Source organism: Aspergillus melleus, assembly GCF_016097325.1.
Source record: "Aspergillus melleus strain CBS 546.65 chromosome Unknown contig6, whole genome shotgun sequence".
In the NCBI taxonomy this organism is placed as follows: Eukaryota; Fungi; Ascomycota; class Eurotiomycetes; order Eurotiales; family Aspergillaceae; genus Aspergillus; species Aspergillus melleus.
Window position 1 is genome coordinate 2,287,769 of NW_025763375.1, and position 17,727 is coordinate 2,305,495.

Sequence of the window (17,727 nt, forward strand, 5' to 3'; positions counted from 1 at the left end):
GAAATTGTGGAAGAGCCTGTGAGTCGAAGAAGTTTCGGGATGACTTCATTACTGCTTCGCAGCGGGCCGAGAGGACGGTTTTGATGGAATAGAAGTGCATGCTGTGGTTGTTTGGATTCTGATGCAATTCCTATCGCCTTTATACAACCGTCACACAGATCGGTACGGAGACACCCTGTATAACCGGTCACAACTTCTCTTCGAAGTAATAGACGGCATCCGCGCAGCATGTAGTCTAAATTTCCAGATTGAGCTGCGACTTTCTATGGAGTGGTAGGATGTAGCTCTGAGGAAGATCTGGCTGGTAGCGACAAGAGCTATGCACTAGGAGAGAATTGACCACCTGGATCTGGCCATCCCGGATCATAGGGAAATGACCCATGGAGTCATTCACTAGACGCACTTTGCTTAGCATTTTCACGGAGCAACCAAGATCGTGGGTACGCCTATGTGCGTCGGGCCACATCATGACGGTTGACCAGGTTGCAGAAGTGTTCGTGATTATGCTCGGAAAGGCAGCTAGCTACCTTGGGCCTCGACTTCCCGCGACACGCCGAGAAACAACCTGACTATTGCTTGCTTGAATTTCCTGTTACAGAGCGCTACCTGCGGAAATCCGTGCTGAGTGAACGATTCATTGACTATACGAGGGTATGGCCAGGATTAGTAGCAAGCGATTCTTATTGAGATGATCAGCATTGTGCCTTGCGGCACATATTGACTATTCCAAGGGAAAACGGTGCCCTGCAGGAGTTGATGGGTTGCCTGCAAATGAGCAGAAGAACGGGATAGAAGACATAGGTATCCGAGGCTTCTACCACAACAGCATGAGCCAAATCATTCATCCATAGAAGAATAGAACACCGTTGGATCATTTTCGACTAGTTTCCGTGCTATTAATGTTGATCCGTAAAATGCATTACTCATCCCAGCATTACTCAGCGTAGCGCCAAAAATAGAGCGAAGTCACAAATGCCGAGGTGGCCAAATTGATAAGCGGGACCGAAATAGTTAGCTGAACGTCACACGATTCGAATTATTTAGGTGTGGATATCGAGGGCCGCTGGGGTTCAGGTCAGGTCAGGCCTAGGTGCGGCTACAGAGCCATTGTTCCTAGACCATTCAGTAGCAGACAGTCGCCAGCCATGTTCATCCCATACACCGGCCCCTCTTCGAAGAAAGACGCCAACATGCGTCGAGCAGTCAATGCCTTCGTGGCGGCGGATGCCGGAAAGAAGCGTCGACAGCGCAAAGGGGTCTCCGGACCTCGGACGATGACAGGCACCCTACAGTGGGTTCAGGTTCCTGGCTCTGGCGACCCACAAGAACCATCGGATGAGACCCGCCGTGATCGCCGTCGATCGCGCATTGACAACTCGAGCCGATTGCTATCCGTTGGCAGACCGCTAGGGGCCGGAAGATTCTACCCCATCGAAGACGTAGGCTCAAAGGGCCCTTTCACATTGCATGCTCTTAGTCATTGTGGGTATGGTCGCTCCCTATATTGGACATTGGACTGAGAGAAGTGCCACCTAGACTTCGACATCCTTCTTCCGCACGACGCGAAGGCCCTTGGTCTGGGTCACGCTGAAAAGAACACATATAGTTCCGGGCTCCTTTCATGGGCTTCCCAGTATGATATCATTCTCCACGCTCTGTCAGCATTCACGCTCTGCAGCGTAGAGAGCCAGGATGCTACCGGTGCAACCAGTCGTGCGATTATGTATCACCGCAGTCGACTTCTTGGCGATCTACACGAGAGACTTTCGCGTAGGCAGGTTGACGATGTTCTGATTCAAGCAATATGTCTTCTGATTCCTGTGGACGACTACCTGGGGTACGTTGAATACGGCCCAGTACACCTGAAAGGTCTCCAGGACGTTGTCCAAATACGCGGTGGTTTCGATCAGGTCGGAAGTTCGGACGCAGATGCCTTTGGGAAGAATCTGCGCATGAGCATGCTCGTTGTGACCAGTATGGTGGAGTTTCATTTGCAAACGAACATTTCCGATCAGCCTCTGCAAACGCTGGTACTTGCTGAGATAGCGCTTCAACAGTCCGGGTTGCAGGCAAGGATCTCGAATCTAACAAATGGGTTTCAAAAGCTTCTATTTTCCGGGTATGTGTCCGGGGAAATCTTTGATATTTATGAGAGCTATACTCTTTGGAGCTCCAAGGTCAAGGATATAGACGCCTCGATGAGAGAGACATGGCGATACTCAAGCTCTCGAGAATTGAACAACCTCGAGAAGTGCATCATTGTAACGTTCGCATGCTTAGCCGATGACATTAGCGCGATGGGCACTCATCCCGCAGCGCTTATATTTCGAAAGCCTAAGCAACGCGCGCAGATCCTTGCCACGGTCACCGATCTCTGGAAAATTCCTGCATTAATCGACTGCATGATTTGGATGTGCACTGTCATCTCGACACCGCGCAACAAACTGTTGTTCTGTCGGGAGGCGCAAAGCCAGTTGTTGAAGAAGTCGGTACGCAATCGATCCCCGGCGCGGAATTGGGGTCAGATACAGACTATCTTGGGACTTTTCGTGGTTGAAAGTACGCGTGAGCTGGACTGGAAAGAAGTATGGAGTGCGGCGTTGGACGACCTTGGTGGAGATGGGAAAGGAACTCTCGTTTGTATACCACGTTTAGCCGGAGAGATCACGCGGAATTTCGAAACATCTTCACCCTCGGCCTAATCAACTCGCTAAACTTTAGTTTTCCTGTTTATATTCTGCCTTTTCTGGTCCGCTTGAACTTTTCACTGTGTTATACATAACTGGCAAGTGTAACTGGAGCATTCTGGTTCCATATCAGACCGTGAGGCGACATGTCATGTTGCAAAGAGGAATGAACGCTTGGTTGTAGTCCGAGATCATTATTCTCCGGTAGAATGTCGAGATAAACATGATCATTGCCATGCGGCAGAAAGCCCGGGTAAATCTGATCATCACTGGACATGGGAGAAGCAGTTGCCGCGAGCTCGTTGGGGTTAAATAGTGCATCTTCCCAGGCAATGTCGGGATGATTGTTCTCAGTGAGCATGCGAGAGAGATCTATCCTCGAGAAATCATCCCCCGGACGATCAACCTCAGTAATAGAAAGTAATTGCAGCGTGTCATGATGAAGGGACTGCCACAAAGATGGTGAAGTTGTTAAAGACCCTGTGCCCTCAACAGTGGCGCGGATACCAAGACATAACCTGCGAATATTCGCCATTTTCTGCTCCAGCTCGGTGACTTTAGTTTCAAGAAAAGCCATCCTTTCCTCTTTGCGGGACCGATGGGCTCTCTGCGCTAAACGAATCTGCCGCTTCCGTTTCTATTTCCCTGTAAATTAGTCCGGGAGCAACCGTCATGAACCTTCATGGGTACTTACGTCATTGGCCATTTCCTCACTCTCGTTCATTCGAGGACGGCCTCGTCTTCTGTGTTTTGTTTGAGACTTCGCGGCTTCCGTTCCAGTCGGGGCCTCCAGGGCGAGTGGATCGTCGGTCAATCCCGCATGCATCATCTTGTAGTGCTCCCTGACCACCTCGGGTGAGAGGACACCATGAAATACGATGGAATCTGTTCCCTGGGGTAGGCCATGGTCGGCTTCGCCTGTGACTCCCATCTTGAGTAGGATGAGATACGAGATGAGAGAGGGTTTAAGGTTGGATGTAACAAAGTCCTCCGTAATACCTGTTCAATGTTCCACCAGAAACGAGGAGGATTCGCACCGTCCACCGTTCTGGCCAGCTGACTTTATAGGCCTCGGCCTGAATGCATGATTCGGAGACACCGACCCAATTCCCTTAGGTGAGCAGTCAATAAACTGAAGAAATCGCCTCCTGCCCCCTGCCAGCCGCGCTATCGTAAGCAAAATCGCGAGAAAACTCATAGGGAGACCTGACAACACCTACTCTTTTCAGTAAGGGCCTTGTCCATCAAAGCGGATCTTCGGGGCACCGATTGTTGTCCAATCTATTCACACAGTGCATCTAGCATCGTGGCGGCTCTAGGGATTGGGTGATGCGCGGGTTGGAATTGAGCCAGACCTCGTATTTCGCCAATTGATCCATGAGGCGATGCAGTGGGAAGAAGTGGACTTCGGGCCAACTAAATTGTGGAGGTGCCTGATAGACCAGGCCCCTGGTCCCTTCCCGATTTGGAACTGCGACTGCCTAATATGGCTTAGCCCGCCTACATTCGTGACGGATAGCGCTAATCCTTCTGGGCCTTGGCCTGTTTGCCTGGTTTGTTCTGTTTGGCGATCGGGGATGTTATCCTTTCCTCTTGTACAACTTTCATCCGTCATGTTCATCACTCTCTCTCCTTCCCCAGACATCAAATCAATCATGCGCTTCCATGACTCAGGTTCGCTCACAAACCAAATAAGCCTCACGGTCATGAATCAGCTGAGATGCAGTTATCTCCGCCTAGATCCCGAACAGCCCAGTGCTAGTGTGTGTGTTTCGCCTTAAAGCAGCAAATGGTCAATTTGTGGCGTCGGGCAAGACGATTCTGGCGTCTTCTGCAGACATAAGATTGGAGGCATAATCACTGCCTAAACTATGATTACTGATCGTACCGACACTTCGAGATTAGATTCTTTGCTTATGTCCAATTATCCTTCGCGATTACGCCTGCTACCGACTTACCAGACCATCGCATGACGAGAGAATCCACAATGCGGCACTATCGCGATTCCTCTGCACACAATTGCCCCATTCCCCGGGATTTGAACCATACGCCATCTGGGACGGCTTGATGACATGTATTTCCCCGGTGAAGCGTATAAAGTGTCGCTGCGAAGACCTGTTGAGGGATTGTGTTCAACATCGACTTATTCTTCCCTGATCTCACCAGCACTTTCCACAACGGAAACAACAAGATGTCTACAGACGGCTATAGGAACATCATCCTCATCGGCGTACGTCAGAACCCTGATTGCCCCATCATGTACCCCTCGAATCTAACCCCAACAACAGGGAAGCGGCTCTCTAGGCAGCGTCCTCCTCCAGTCCCTCCTCTCTGAGCCCAAGTTCAACGTGACCGTGCTCACACGAGAGTCATCCAAAGCGCGCTCCAGCATTCCCTCAACGGCCAAGGTCATCACCGTCCCTGACTCCTATCCCCAGGAGGAACTTGTCAAAGCGTTCGTGGGCCAGGATGCTGTGGTGAACGCCATTACGAGCTTCTCCGTGGCCGAGCAGCTACGCTTCATCGATGCCGCTATCAAAGCTGGTGTCAAGCGCTACGTCCCGTCCGAGTATGGCCTCGATAACAACACCCCCAAGGCGCAGGAACTAGCTCCCGTCTTCAAGGAAAAGGGTCTTGTGCAGGAGTATCTCCGGGGAAAGGAATCGAGTGGGTTGACTTGGACGGCTATTGCTTGTGGAATGTGGATTGGATGGTATGTTATCAACACATTTCATTCCTTTTAGAAGTGGGTTTCTAAACATCGAGCTGGCTGATCATTCTAAGGTCCCTTCGCAACAACTTCCTCGGATTCAACTATGCAAACCGCACCGTGACCTTCACCAACGACGGAACCGGATATTTCTCCACCACTACGCTAAACAACACCGCGTTGGCTCTGAACCGCATCCTCCTTAACCCCAGCACCACGGCCAACCAGATCGTTTTTACCAGCGACTTCGCGACCAACCAGAAGGAACTCGTTGAGACGATCGAGCGTCTCACAGGTGACAAATGGCAGCGAAAGTCCATCGACACGAAGGAGGTCATTCCGTCCCTCAAGTCGGCGTGGGAGAATGGCGAAGCGCTCGCGGGTTACGGATTGATTAATATTGGGTTCACCGAGGGCTCGTACAGTGGATACTTTGAGCCTACCCGCCAGATCCGCAACAAGGAGCTTGGACTTCCCGATAAGACGATCGATGAGGTCGTGAAGGAGGCTTTGGGAGAGGTCGGACATGCGGGTTTCTAAACTGGAGTGCATAGCAATATTGGTCTCATTTTATCTTATATACTATTGAAGTAGCATGATATTGTGTTGTTCATATTACCATCACGCACGCCCTATCCGTTATCATTGAAATCAACTAATCATCCTTCGGACCAATATCCCCTTCCGCAATTTGCAACCATTCCAACGCCGTCCAGTCTTTCGAATAATCCTCCATCCCGACTGAGCTGTTTCTCTCTGGCGACGTTTCAGACATTGTCAAATCCCCTGTCTTCGAGGATGTCTTGCCAATAGATCCAGAATCATCGCTGCTGTTCTCACTAGTGCTGTCGTCCTCACTATCGTCCTCTGCTGTGACAACTTCACGGTAAACATACGGCGCGTCGAAGAAAGGAATCGAGTCCACGTTCCAGGGAAGGATGAATTTCTCCTCTGCTTCGCTTTCTGTTTCGTAATCTATGTCTTCGTCTTCATCTTCTTCGTCTTCATCATCACTTTCGTCATCGTCATCATCACTGTCGTCATCTTCATCTTCTTCTTCCTCGTCTTCCCACTCGTCTTCTTCGTCATCGTCTTCCTCATCTTCGTCTTCCGAATCGCTCAATTCCGGCCATCCATCTTCCTGCCTCTGCAAAGCCTTCTGAAGCACTTCATTGGCATTCTCCAGTACGTCTTCACTCAACTGAGATGGCTTGCAATCAACTAAACACCACCCTGCACCGTTTCTCATCAGCAGCTCCAGTCCATACTCCCAGCCGGCGATCGCAGCCGCATGCAAAGCGGATCGATAAGCCCCACCCACAGCGTTAACATCTGCACCTCGCTCAATGAGAAGTCCTGTGATATCAGGGTCGTATTGCACGCACGACGCCTGAAGCGCGGTGTGATACTTGCCGCCTCGAGCGTTGACGTCGGCGCCGTGGCGCAGGAGAATGAGAACCCCTTCGAGATACCCAGCAGCGCAGGCCGCTTGTAAGGGATATCCGTAAATACCGCCCTTCGCGTTCGGGTTGGCGCCTCTTTTCAGAAGGAGCTCGATAGACTCGGCCTCGCCGATCATCATACAAGCGGCTAAGGGGGTGCCGAATTTGCCACCCAGAGCGTTGACGTTCGCGCCTTTCTTGACGAGGTATTTGATTATCTCGTGTTTGCCTGTGATGGAGGCCGCTTGGAGAGCGGTGCTGTATCTGCTTGGGCTGGCGGTGTTGATGTCGACGCCCTGCTTGATCAGGTACCGGACTATGGGTAATGAGCCCTTGTATGAGGCGTATTCGAGAGTGGAACCGCGGATTCCACCGCAAATGTGAAGATTGGCGCCGCGTTCAACGAGGCGCTTGAGTGTCGGGAGGTCACCAGCTCCAATTGCCGCATGTACGGCAGAGGGATAGTATTTATTTCCTTCGAGGTTGACATCCGCGTCGGCATCCAAAAGGGCTGTAATAGCATCTTCGTCCTCCAATGCGACGGCCGCTATCAGGGCGTTGCCATATAGACCTCCACGTGCGTTGATGTCGGCGTTTTCCTCAATCAAATAGTTGATGGCATCATCTGAGCGCCTGGCGATGCAAGCTTGGATTGGGAAGCCGTATTTGCGAACCGGGGCATTAGGGTCCGCTTGGTATTGCCGAAGGAGCCGCGCGACCAGCGTCTGGCAGGATCCGGAGAGGGCACTGCCAAGGGCAGTTCCATATGTTCCGCCATAAAGAGTATGAGATGCCCCATGGTCGAAGAGAAGCCAGATGACTTCATAAAAGCCTCCTGTGTAGGCCGCTTGCAATGCAGTACCGTAGATTCCGCCCACAATGTTCGGGTCCGCTCCATGCTCCAACAACATTCTACATGCATCAGGACCATTTTCCGAGGCTGCTGCCTGAAGAGCCGTGCAGTATTTACCCCCTTTGGCGTTCACATCAGCTCCACCGTCAAGGAGAATCTGAACGATAGTCTCGTGCAGGTGATAGGCCGCAGCCTGTAATGGGTAAACATTATCAAACTCCTTTGTGAGCGGTGAATTGACATCAGCTCCCCTCTCAATCAGTAGTTTTACGATATCTTCAGATCCCTGGTCAACAGCCGCAAGCAACGCACTGCCATTTTCGCCAACATTCTTCACGTTGACATCGGCACCAACGTCCAAGAGCAATCGAACCACGTCAACTTTCTCCTGAAGTGCGGCGGCTTGTAGAGCCGTCCCATAAGTCCCGCCAACTTCATCGACGTCACTTCCGAGTTCGATCAAAGTCTGAATGACATCTATATCACCACGATAGCACGCCGCTTGCAGAGCAGATTTGAAGTGGCATTCCGTTGACTCTACTGACAAGCGTGCTCCTTTTTCGAACAACTTGCGGACTGTTGTCGACGATCCCGACAGAGCTGCAGTTTGGAGTGCCGTTACAGCAATGCCGCCAGAGTCCTCCTGACTATCCTCAATTTGGAGGTTCACATCAGCCCCTTTGTCCAACAGAACGTCTATGACGCGTTGATCATCCGACTCTGCGGCAAGTTGCAAGCAAGAATAATAGTTCGCGCGGGATGAATTCACATCCGCACCCTTGTCGATAAGATACATGAAAATGTCGTAGTCTTTCACATGAATTGCCACTGCAAGAGCACAGGCACAGTTGGCGTCGGGCGATGCTATGGCATTTATATCAGCACCAGAATCGACTAGAATCTTGACGATGTCTAAGTTTCTTCGTTCGCTGAGGATAGCTGCTATCAATGGCATGCTGAAATGGCCTTCGTTGCAATAGTTCACATCCGCACCTCGATCCAATAATAGTTGTATCACGGCGGGGTGTGCTTTGTTTGCTGCAGCCTCCAGGGCAGTACAGAGAGGATAGCCCGACATGGTGCTGACGTCATTCATAACGGCACCTGCTTCGATGAGTGCCTCGACGACTTCAACATGTCCCTTCCGGGCAGCTATCATAATCGCGTTGTCTATCTCTTGAGTATCACCAGACGGGACACCCAACTCAAAGAGAAGAGAAATGATTTCTGAATCTCCATTTTGAGCAGCGGCAATGAGGGCTGTTCCTCGGTCACCACCGGAAGCATTGACATCCACGCCGGCGTCTGCCAGGACGCGCACAATATCCTTATGTCCAGCAAAGGCAGCCACCTGCACTGCATTGCCATAGTGCTCGTCGAAGAATTCAACGTCCGCACCTTCCTCAAGGAGATGTTTCACAATTTCAAGGTGGCCTTCCGCGCTGGCAGCATTAAGTGCATTACGGTGCTTGCCGCCCCTGGCATTGACATCGGCACCCAATTCCAACAGAAGTTTCACTGCAGCCAAGTTCCCTGTCATACAGGCAGCATACAGCGCATCAGACCCTTTGTCATTCTCATCATTCACCCTAGCACCGTGGTCCACCAGTGAGCGTATCAAGTCAAGCATGCCCATATGTGCAGCAGCCATCAAAGGACAGCCATGTCGACCACCAAAAGCATTGACATCAGCGGCGTTTTCAAGCAGAATCTCTATGATCTGCATGTTCTTGCCAACAATCGCCGATGTCAGTGGATATGCGTACCAGCCTCCACGACCGTTCACATAAGCCCCGTGTTCGATCAATCTCTGAACCGTGCGCAAGTGGCCCTTTTCTGCAGCAGATGCCAAAGGCACTCCATATCGTTTGCAAGCAAGGTTGACGTCTGCCTTATAATCGAGAAGTACCGAGACAACTTCATAGCGACCCTCGAGAGCGGCAACCTGTAGCGCGGTCCCATTCTTGCCACCGCGAGAATCCACCTCAACTCCAGCGTCTAGTAGTTGCTTAACCACCTTTTCATGCCCTCTGGATGCAGCCACATAGAGACACTGGGAGAGTATTGATGGGTCCACCGGGTTGCATTTGTCCAAGAAGATCTGGACGACATCATCATGGCCAGCATTACCTGCCGCCTTCATTGGCTCTTTGATGTCCATCTCGTTGGTGCTGCTTTCTATAAAAGCCGACACAACAGTATGTAAGCCGAACAAGGAGGCAAAGTATAGTGGCGTACAGTTCGAAAACTTCAGGACTTGGCCGACTGCTTTCTGAAGATGTTGATAGATCCGGCACCATAACTTATAGTTTCCCTTGTTCGCATCGCCAGATTCAAAGAGTCTCATTATCAGATCAAAGACATCATCGTTCAATTCACTGAGGCGGGCGTGGGATCCCCAGGCCTGAACCGCGTAGGATAAAAACTTGTATTCCTCAAATTTCTGGAGAAGCGCATCACCATTGCCATGCGGATCCTCCGAGAAATCATCAAAGCATAGGTATGTGAGACATACACTGGCTAGCTCAGTGTGAACATCACCATTCCCCACCCAGAATTGTGGCATAACCTCTTTGAGGCTTTCGGAGACAAGGAATTCCTTGACGGTATAATGCGCCAAGCCAACCGATCCGTTGGCCGACTGGCTGACAAGGCTTCCGCACAGTTCGATTACATCTTCTGGGTCAGTGAACACGGCATCAAAATCAAACGTATCCTCGGCCTCTGCAGGAACAATGCTAACACATTCAGCCAATTCGCTCAGAGTGAGATTTCGTACACCTCGAACAAGCCATCTGAGTAGACGGTGTACTATCTCAACTTCGTCTTCGTTCTCGTTTTGCAGTCTCTGGAGGATACGGAAATATGTGTCGTGCAATGTTTTTGGTAGATCATCCAATGCGTTTCGGACAGCTTTGTCATTACGAAGTCGACAGAGCTGATCAATCTGACATTTTACCCATTGGAACATGCCATGGGCGCCTTGAATCAATCGATCTGAGATGATCTGACTCAGCTTCGGGTCACGGAGCTTCAGTTTTCTTGCTTTGATCTTCGCTGCAACCTCCGTTTCCACATACAACCGGATATCACCTGCGACATCTTCCGGCTCAATAGAAGCGTTTGGTAAATTTTCGAACGTGCGGGCGATATCAACCTCGTTACGACTTGTGACAAAGATTCTGGAAGAGCTGCAACTTTCGGAAATGGATTTTGTGGCGTATGCAACACACTCACGGTCTTCGGTCTCATCGAGAGCGTCGATGATAATGAAAATTTGCTCGAAAGAATCGCCGACAAAATGACTGAAATTATTGAGAAGTTCGTCAAATTCTGGGGCGTAACCCGGGTTTTCTTTCAATTGTTCTTCGAAGAATTTCTGGATCCTGAGAAATACTTCGTCGTTCTGAGAGGCAATCGAGGACAGGAGTGTACTGACAATGCTCGTAGGCGATTGTTTCTGGGTGTCTTTGTAGTCGCAATAGAAGTACGCCAAAGCGACGTCTTGGTTCTGCTTGTGTTCGCGAAGATAGTTGATGACAGTTGATGCTAGGACGGTCTTTCCAGCTCCGGCTAAACCACAGTTAGAATATCACATGCTTTTGAATAATGGCTCAAATCTCTTACGAATTGCATGCAGCCAGAGAAACGAGTTCCCTGTCGACAGCCAGTTCTGAAAGGGGCTACTTTCAAGAAACCAGACACCTGTCCCGTCGTGCCGCAACTTGGTAGCCGCGTTGTGGTTCGAGGCGGCATTCACGGGCGCAAGCCAGTTGTTCACCTGTGTAATCCTCTGCTGGTCGATGTACTTGGTGACAGATCTCTGATTCGATTCGAGTTTATCCCAACGATCTGTTTGTCGCTGGCGCTCCCGCTCCGCCTTGCTTCTCTCTTCACTAGCAAGTTCTTTCTCGGAGATCTCAACCTCGTGCTGGATACGAGCCATCGCTGACTTGATGTCTCCGACAATGCTGCCGAACTGGGAGTTGAACGGTTTCCAGATGAGTTTCCATGCCGTATGAAGACCCACGGGGGTAAATGCGCGGACACCTTTCTGATGCTTTTTGCCCTGGTGGAAGACATTCCGAGCCTTGACGCAGAACTGGACAATCGCCTGGAAAATATCCACCATGGCTTCTTGGAGAATTTTGTTATCGGGGTAGAGTCGAGGATATCGACGGAGGGTAGACAGGTGTTCTCCGATTTCCTCGAGCATGCTCGACAGCTTCTCAAAGTATTCCCCGAATTCTTTCGCGACCTAGTATGTGTAAGTTGGAGGCACACCTCGAGACAAGACACAGCCCGTAGGTCTATACAGAGGCCACTAACCGAAAGAACAACTCGTACAGACGCCCATATCGGGGACATCAACGACACCGAACCAGCTAGGACATCCAACGCCGTTCCATATTGTTCAATCCCCGCCACGAACTTGGTTATACCCGGACCAATTTTTCTTGAGATCGAGCCCTTCTGACAATCATCCACCTCACGAAGGTCATCGATCAACTGTTGCGACTTCTCCGTAGCCTCGAATAGCTCGCTCTCGTCGGCGGATAGATTCTGGATGAAATCCAGCACGGCCTCGTGGCATTCATCTTCGATACTAGACGCATGCAAGATCACACCAATCAACCTCTGAATTGAATTCCTAGTCGCTCCAAGGGACGGATATACCTTGTAAATTGCACTTGTCGCATCTTGTTGAAGAATCTCGATTAGGCGACCATGGCTAGAATTCGAGGATTCTAGGAGTCTGGAATTTCCAAACACAGGACAGGGTAGATGTGGGGAAAAATCGTCTAAATCCATGGTTTGGTCGCAGCCTCGCAGGGGCTAGGAGCACCTGGCAGTACGGCTGAAAGACCCCGCACTAGCAGGCATCTTCTGCTGGCGGTCTGACCCACGACCGGGCCCTTGGGCTTGATTCGTGAGGATGACACTGGCATCCCTGCCGATGCTGGCGTTCATTAAGAGGCTTGAAACCAAGCTCGTATCGAGACATGCTATCCCTGTTGATGCTGTAGGATAGAAGAGAAATTGGTGTGGCTGAAACCTCCGGGTTTTCACACCGGCGTGATGATGGTTGATGAAGGACGATACGAGAAGTGTGAGACCGAAGGGGCCAAAAAAAGGTGGTGTTAGCGAGTCAGGAGTCAGCCCAGGGGTCGTTATCGATAAGCCCGACCCTTTGGGGACAAGCGCGGCCACGCCATTTCGATGGCCTCGGAGGACAGCTTCTCCATTTTGCAGCAGCGATTGAACAGTGACACTCAGATACTAAATAGAGAGCCACAAATACTCAGAGCTGTCTTTTTACCTAGCATAATGTTTCCCTCATTCTATACAGGTTATTTTTAGGATCTTACTGGGCAGAATGTCTGATATTGTCCGAAATATATATCGGACATTATATGAGAGATAATTTGGACATAAGCCGTGAGCTCGAGAAGGATAGCTGTCGCTGTGACTTAAAAGGCAAGACATTACGGAGTTGTTAAGTGGAATATCTGTTTTTTTCAAAGAAAAATGTGTGTGTTTGGCAACAGGAACATCCCTTAGGCACCCAAAAGTATGGCCTGATAAAATGCCCGGCGGTTTGCACCTCAGGCAGCCAAGCCTTCTGCTGAGGCAGTAATAACGAAGCGGCCCGAAATCTCAGGCCCCACCATAATGGTCTAGGCCTGCCCCTTGCTTCCCACTAAGAAAATGAAGCTGACAAAAAGGAAATGATACAACAACGGAATGATACCAGCATAAACTTAAAGTATGCCATTACTTTCATATCTGATAACATATACCTCATACTTCATATAGCGCTGAATCATGAACAGATCAGAAAAGTTGCCGTCAACAAGTCGAACCAGACACAGTCTCGAGATCAATACTGCCATTCTGATCATCCTCCGAAAAGATATCCTCCAGATACGGCACATTGAAAACATGGCCCCGATGGACCTCGCGGATGGTCCCCGCGCTGACAACCACCCAGAGCAGTATCACCATCGTACTAAATATCTGATCTAGCAGTTAATGCTCCAGTCGACCCTGGATGTTGTTGCAAGGGATAGCAACTTACCGTCCCCATCACTTTGAAAAACATCGAGGACATCTCAACCCCGAGCTGAATCGTGTTGACGCAGAACACCCCGAACGGAAAGGTTGTTGCCCACCAGCCCATGTTGAACGGGACGGGCCATGAGCGGATTACCGTCGCGAAGGCGAAGACAAGCCATAGTAGACTGAATCCCCACAGCGCTAAGGCGACCATTATACCCAACACGTAGGCGACATCGCCGACCATGGGGTGAATGGGATTGCCCTTGTTAAAGGCAGTGGTAGAAACCTTCCCTAGGTACATGATGCTGGAGGACAAAGACTATGATTTAGTGGAGGGCCCGCATTGTCGGTTTTAGTGAACTTACCCGAATCCGCCAAATCCCATGGGCCCGAGTGTTAGAAAGGAGCTCATAGCCAGCTGCTTTGGCGGTAACTTGTGCAGAATAAGGCGTTGATAGTATATGACGAGAATCATCATGGCCATGGACATGCTTAGACTCCAGAGCAAGTAGGACGTGATAATCGTGCCTCTCATATGTGTCAAATTAGGCAAAACGGCGGAGACTTCTGCGCCGACGCCGGCAGCAACAATTGTTGCTGCAATGGGGACGAGCTGAACAGCCGTGATCTTGTCCAAGGATGTTGTGTGATTCTGGCAAAGCCTAAGGATTGCGTCAGAAGAATAGCAAGATTATCCGTAGCGCAGCGCCCTACAAAAGAAAAGCGATGGCCACCGTGATCACAACCGAAACAGCCGTGTCAATCATCCACGCCACCCAGGCCAGAGTTGTCGCCCAATTTCCCCATATAGGGACACAAATAAAGATCCACATCTCGATGAGGGTAGCGAAGCCGATGGGACACGTCGCCAAGAACAAAGGGTCGACCGGGTCGCGCAGCATGACAGGCCAAACTCGCGGATATAGCATGTATCGAAGGACGGTCAGTCCCGTTCCTAGTGTAAATAGGAAGGTGTTGAGAATGAAGAAGACGATCGAAAGGTAGTATAGCCACGAGGCGTGAAACGGAATCAAAAAGAGCAGGATGGCGGCGATTCCCGTCCCCATAGTTACGGCGAACCATCTACCAAGGCCGTTAGCCAGTAACTCAACAGTCCGTTGTTCCTCCATACGGTGGTCCAAATCCCAAGACTATTCGCCGCCATCCCATAATGTAGAAGCCAGCTCTCATGAGGCCCGGTATATTGTTCTGACTGTGGGTGTTGAATTCTGAAGCAGAAACTCAGCATGTCGAAGGACTTTCGGAGGTAAGCCACCTACAGCATGAAACCGATCGAGCGAAGGAACGGTATGGGTCGGCATGACGTACAAGTTGGGTAGCCGGACTGGTCCCAGCGGAACCAACCCAAACAGGAACATCTGCTAGCGATCGTTAATCCAATGAGACGAGGAAATACCGGGGCCTGGGGTATGTTGGAAAGATCGCGGTGTTGTGGCATCGTAAACTCCACTGACCTTGTTTGGGGGATTCCTCGTTCCGTTGATGATCTCGCGCGCAGAGTTCTTCTAACCTGTAAAGATGAGATGAACTCAATTAAGAAGGAACGAACACGGAATTCGATGGATACTGAAGGTCGGCGATTTAATTGACTGAGAGAAAAAGAGAGAAAAGTTCGACAATAAGGCGGGCCACGTGCTGTCACATGCCAGACAGCAGAATGTTGACTGTTGTTGAATTTGTTGAGCTCACTTGAAAAGGGACCAAGGCTCACATTAAGATAGATCACATAACCTTGGAAGAAAAGAAATGATATCTCGCGTCGCCGCATTTTGCACTGAGACCGTATTGTCTGACTCTTCCATGTAAACGGTATCCTTGCGACCACCCCGACTCCTAGACTCAGATACTAAAGAGATTACGACAGAAAAGCAAATAAAGCCCCGATACCTTTGCCAGGATTTAATGTGATCTAATAAGGGATGGGAGGAAACTTTCTGGACACAGACTGGGACATAAGTACTTACTGTTGGCTACTAGGGACTAATTTTAGAGAATTCCGATGATATCCCAGTTAGGATATTCCCACTTGCTTCACATCATAAACACCTCCTATATTATGGGACGGCATGTTCATAGTAATTTTCTTACTAATGCCATGACTTTAGAATCGATCAGGTACGTCTTTTCAGTTCGCTATTCCCGATGGAAGAATTGTGGCAATTCCGATACAGTATTAGGGAGAATTTCGCAAGGAGCCTAGGATGAGTCACCTTGGTATATTGTGAATTTGCAGACATCGTGCCAGCCTCTATGCCAATTTTCATGACTTTTTCGGGGCGATGCCTGGGCAATCCCCTGATCAATGATATCAATTGTCCAGCGTAGCAACAAATGTGCTTTGTAGGAAGTATATTTCAATTTTGGCCTCTGTGGTGAACGAGTAATTGACGACTCTCTTTCACATAGAGTGAGTGACGTGGATGGTGTGGCCCGAAGAGAATGTCCGTTCGAATGGTATATTGACTGCGGTGCTAACATATTTACATGTAAGAAAAAGGAAAAAACTACCTTCTGGACATGCCGAAACAGATGTTTATTTGCCCTTAGCAGCAAGCATCTTCGCCTCGCGCTCGCGCACGCACTGAGCCATCTGCTCACCAGTCTCCGTCTTTAGGTTGTCGAATCCCTGAGCAACGCCTGCTCGATCCCCCTCGCCCATTTCCTGACTCATTTTAAACTTCCCTCCCAGGTGAGTAATATCGATCTTAATGCCAATGATCGCCTTCTGCAGGAGAGCAATGTATCGATCCGGCGCATCAGACACCTTCCACTGACTCGGACAGTCACCGCCGGTGTACCCCATGATCGAAGTCTCGGCATGGTCCGTAAGGGCATTGATTTGCGACGTCAAGTACTCCGTCGACTCCGCTCCGGTATCGAGATAAACCGTGGCCTTTCCGTAGGCCTGGACCGCGGAGTAATTCCACGTGGGCACCACCTTGCCCGTATCGGGCTTGGTCTCGGTGTAGAACTTGGGGGTGACGTAGTGATGGGCCGGGCCGTTGAACAGGACCATGACTTCGTCTTTGAGCTGGATGCCGCCTGTTGCGCCGGGGTTCGCGGCTGTCGCGGATTCAATTATGGCCTTGGCTTGGGGGTTCTGTCGGGCCATGTGGCCGCGCAAGACTCCGAGTTCGGTTTCGCTGTCATCATCGGCGACGTCGAGAACCCAGGGGATATGGCTGGATTGGATGAATGAGTAGACCGAGGAGGAGATGGCGGTGGTTAAGATGCCGAGAGGATTGGCCTTCACGAATTGGCGAAGGGTGGGAATGTGGGTTTCGGCGTGGATTGCTCGGAGATACATGGTGGGAGGATAGACCGTTTGACTCTGTTGTCAAAAGAAAAACGTGAGATGGAAATGCAGACCTGCAGTATGGCTGCCGTCGAGCCTTTATACTTGTGGTCAGTTCTGGCCATCGGCGTTGGTGGCCAATAAGGAATGGATGATTATATGGAGGACTCCCCGGTTGACGTTGACTCACGCCGCGGAACAGGGCCGGTCGCTCGTCCATTCTATCAACCTCGTGGGGGAATTCGTCATTGGTCGTGGTCGATCTCCACTGGAGCGGGGCAACTCTTTTGCCATTGATGTTGTTTTGTTTTCACTTTCGTCGACAAATCGACGATGCAAGAAGGCTCCGCAATCAGGCGATAGGATTAAGATCCGGGGCTAGTGGCTGCTGCTTAACTCATTTCTAATCAGGCAGTTCTGGAACGCCGCTGGGAAGGGCGCAAGGGCGTACTCCGTAGGGCCGACCTGCTAGAAAGTTGAAAATACACCCTTGCGGCTGTCGGGAATGAGGGGCAGTTGAAAATCATTCCCGACATTCCCGATTCCGGCAGGTACATGCGAAGTTTCTACAAAGATGTGAATTTTCCATTCCCAGCAGGCAGTTTTTACAGTTTCACTCTACACAACTTCCTGTTTGAGTAGGTGGGTCTGTCACCATC

At 50.4% G+C, this 17,727-nt stretch overlaps 7 protein-coding genes across 7 annotated transcripts; 2 read left to right on the forward strand and 5 right to left on the reverse strand.

Annotated features, from left to right (window-relative positions):
* Positions 1 to 902: 902 nt before the first annotated feature.
* On the forward strand, positions 903 to 2,980 carry LDX57_010531 (uncharacterized protein). Its single transcript, XM_046092280.1, has 2 exons — positions 903 to 1,482; positions 1,537 to 2,980. The coding sequence occupies exons 1-2, from the start codon at positions 1,146 to 1,148 to the stop codon at positions 2,700 to 2,702; spliced, it is 1,503 nt and encodes a 500-aa protein (XP_045948258.1). The 5' UTR covers positions 903 to 1,145; the 3' UTR covers positions 2,703 to 2,980.
* Positions 2,773 to 3,618, reverse strand: LDX57_010532 (bZIP transcription factor; the record flags this gene model as incomplete). Its single annotated transcript, XM_046092281.1, has 2 exons — positions 2,773 to 3,324; positions 3,382 to 3,618. 2 exons carry the CDS (start codon positions 3,616 to 3,618, stop codon positions 2,773 to 2,775), a joined length of 789 nt encoding a protein of 262 aa, XP_045948259.1.
* Positions 3,619 to 4,878: 1,260 nt separating this feature from the next.
* Positions 4,879 to 5,937, forward strand: LDX57_010533 (aromatic alcohol reductase; the record flags this gene model as incomplete). Its single annotated transcript, XM_046092282.1, has 3 exons — positions 4,879 to 4,917; positions 4,976 to 5,400; positions 5,472 to 5,937. The coding sequence occupies 3 exons, from the start codon at positions 4,879 to 4,881 to the stop codon at positions 5,935 to 5,937; spliced, it is 930 nt and encodes a 309-aa protein (XP_045948260.1).
* Positions 5,938 to 6,052: 115 nt separating this feature from the next.
* On the reverse strand, positions 6,053 to 10,663 carry LDX57_010534 (ankyrin repeat domain-containing protein; the record flags this gene model as incomplete). The annotated part of the gene is made up of 1 exon (XM_046092283.1): positions 6,053 to 10,663. One exon carries the CDS (start codon positions 10,661 to 10,663, stop codon positions 6,053 to 6,055), a length of 4,611 nt encoding a protein of 1,536 aa, XP_045948261.1.
* A 621-nt stretch (positions 10,664 to 11,284) lies between these two features.
* On the reverse strand, positions 11,285 to 11,908 carry LDX57_010535 (uncharacterized protein; the record flags this gene model as incomplete). Its single annotated transcript, XM_046092284.1, has 1 exon — positions 11,285 to 11,908. One exon carries the CDS (start codon positions 11,906 to 11,908, stop codon positions 11,285 to 11,287), a length of 624 nt encoding a protein of 207 aa, XP_045948262.1.
* Positions 11,909 to 13,171: 1,263 nt separating this feature from the next.
* On the reverse strand, positions 13,172 to 15,142 carry LDX57_010536 (TDT family transporter). Its single transcript, XM_046092285.1, has 3 exons — positions 14,467 to 15,142; positions 14,118 to 14,414; positions 13,172 to 14,057 (listed from the first exon to the last, which is right to left on the reverse strand). Exons 1-3 carry the CDS (start codon positions 14,880 to 14,882, stop codon positions 13,703 to 13,705), a joined length of 1,068 nt encoding a protein of 355 aa, XP_045948263.1. The 5' UTR covers positions 14,883 to 15,142; the 3' UTR covers positions 13,172 to 13,702.
* Positions 15,143 to 16,306: 1,164 nt separating this feature from the next.
* Positions 16,307 to 17,080, reverse strand: LDX57_010538 (FMN-binding negative transcriptional regulator; the record flags this gene model as incomplete). Its single annotated transcript, XM_046092286.1, has 1 exon — positions 16,307 to 17,080. The coding sequence occupies one exon, from the start codon at positions 17,078 to 17,080 to the stop codon at positions 16,307 to 16,309; it is 774 nt and encodes a 257-aa protein (XP_045948264.1).
* Positions 17,081 to 17,727: the final 647 nt, after the last annotated feature.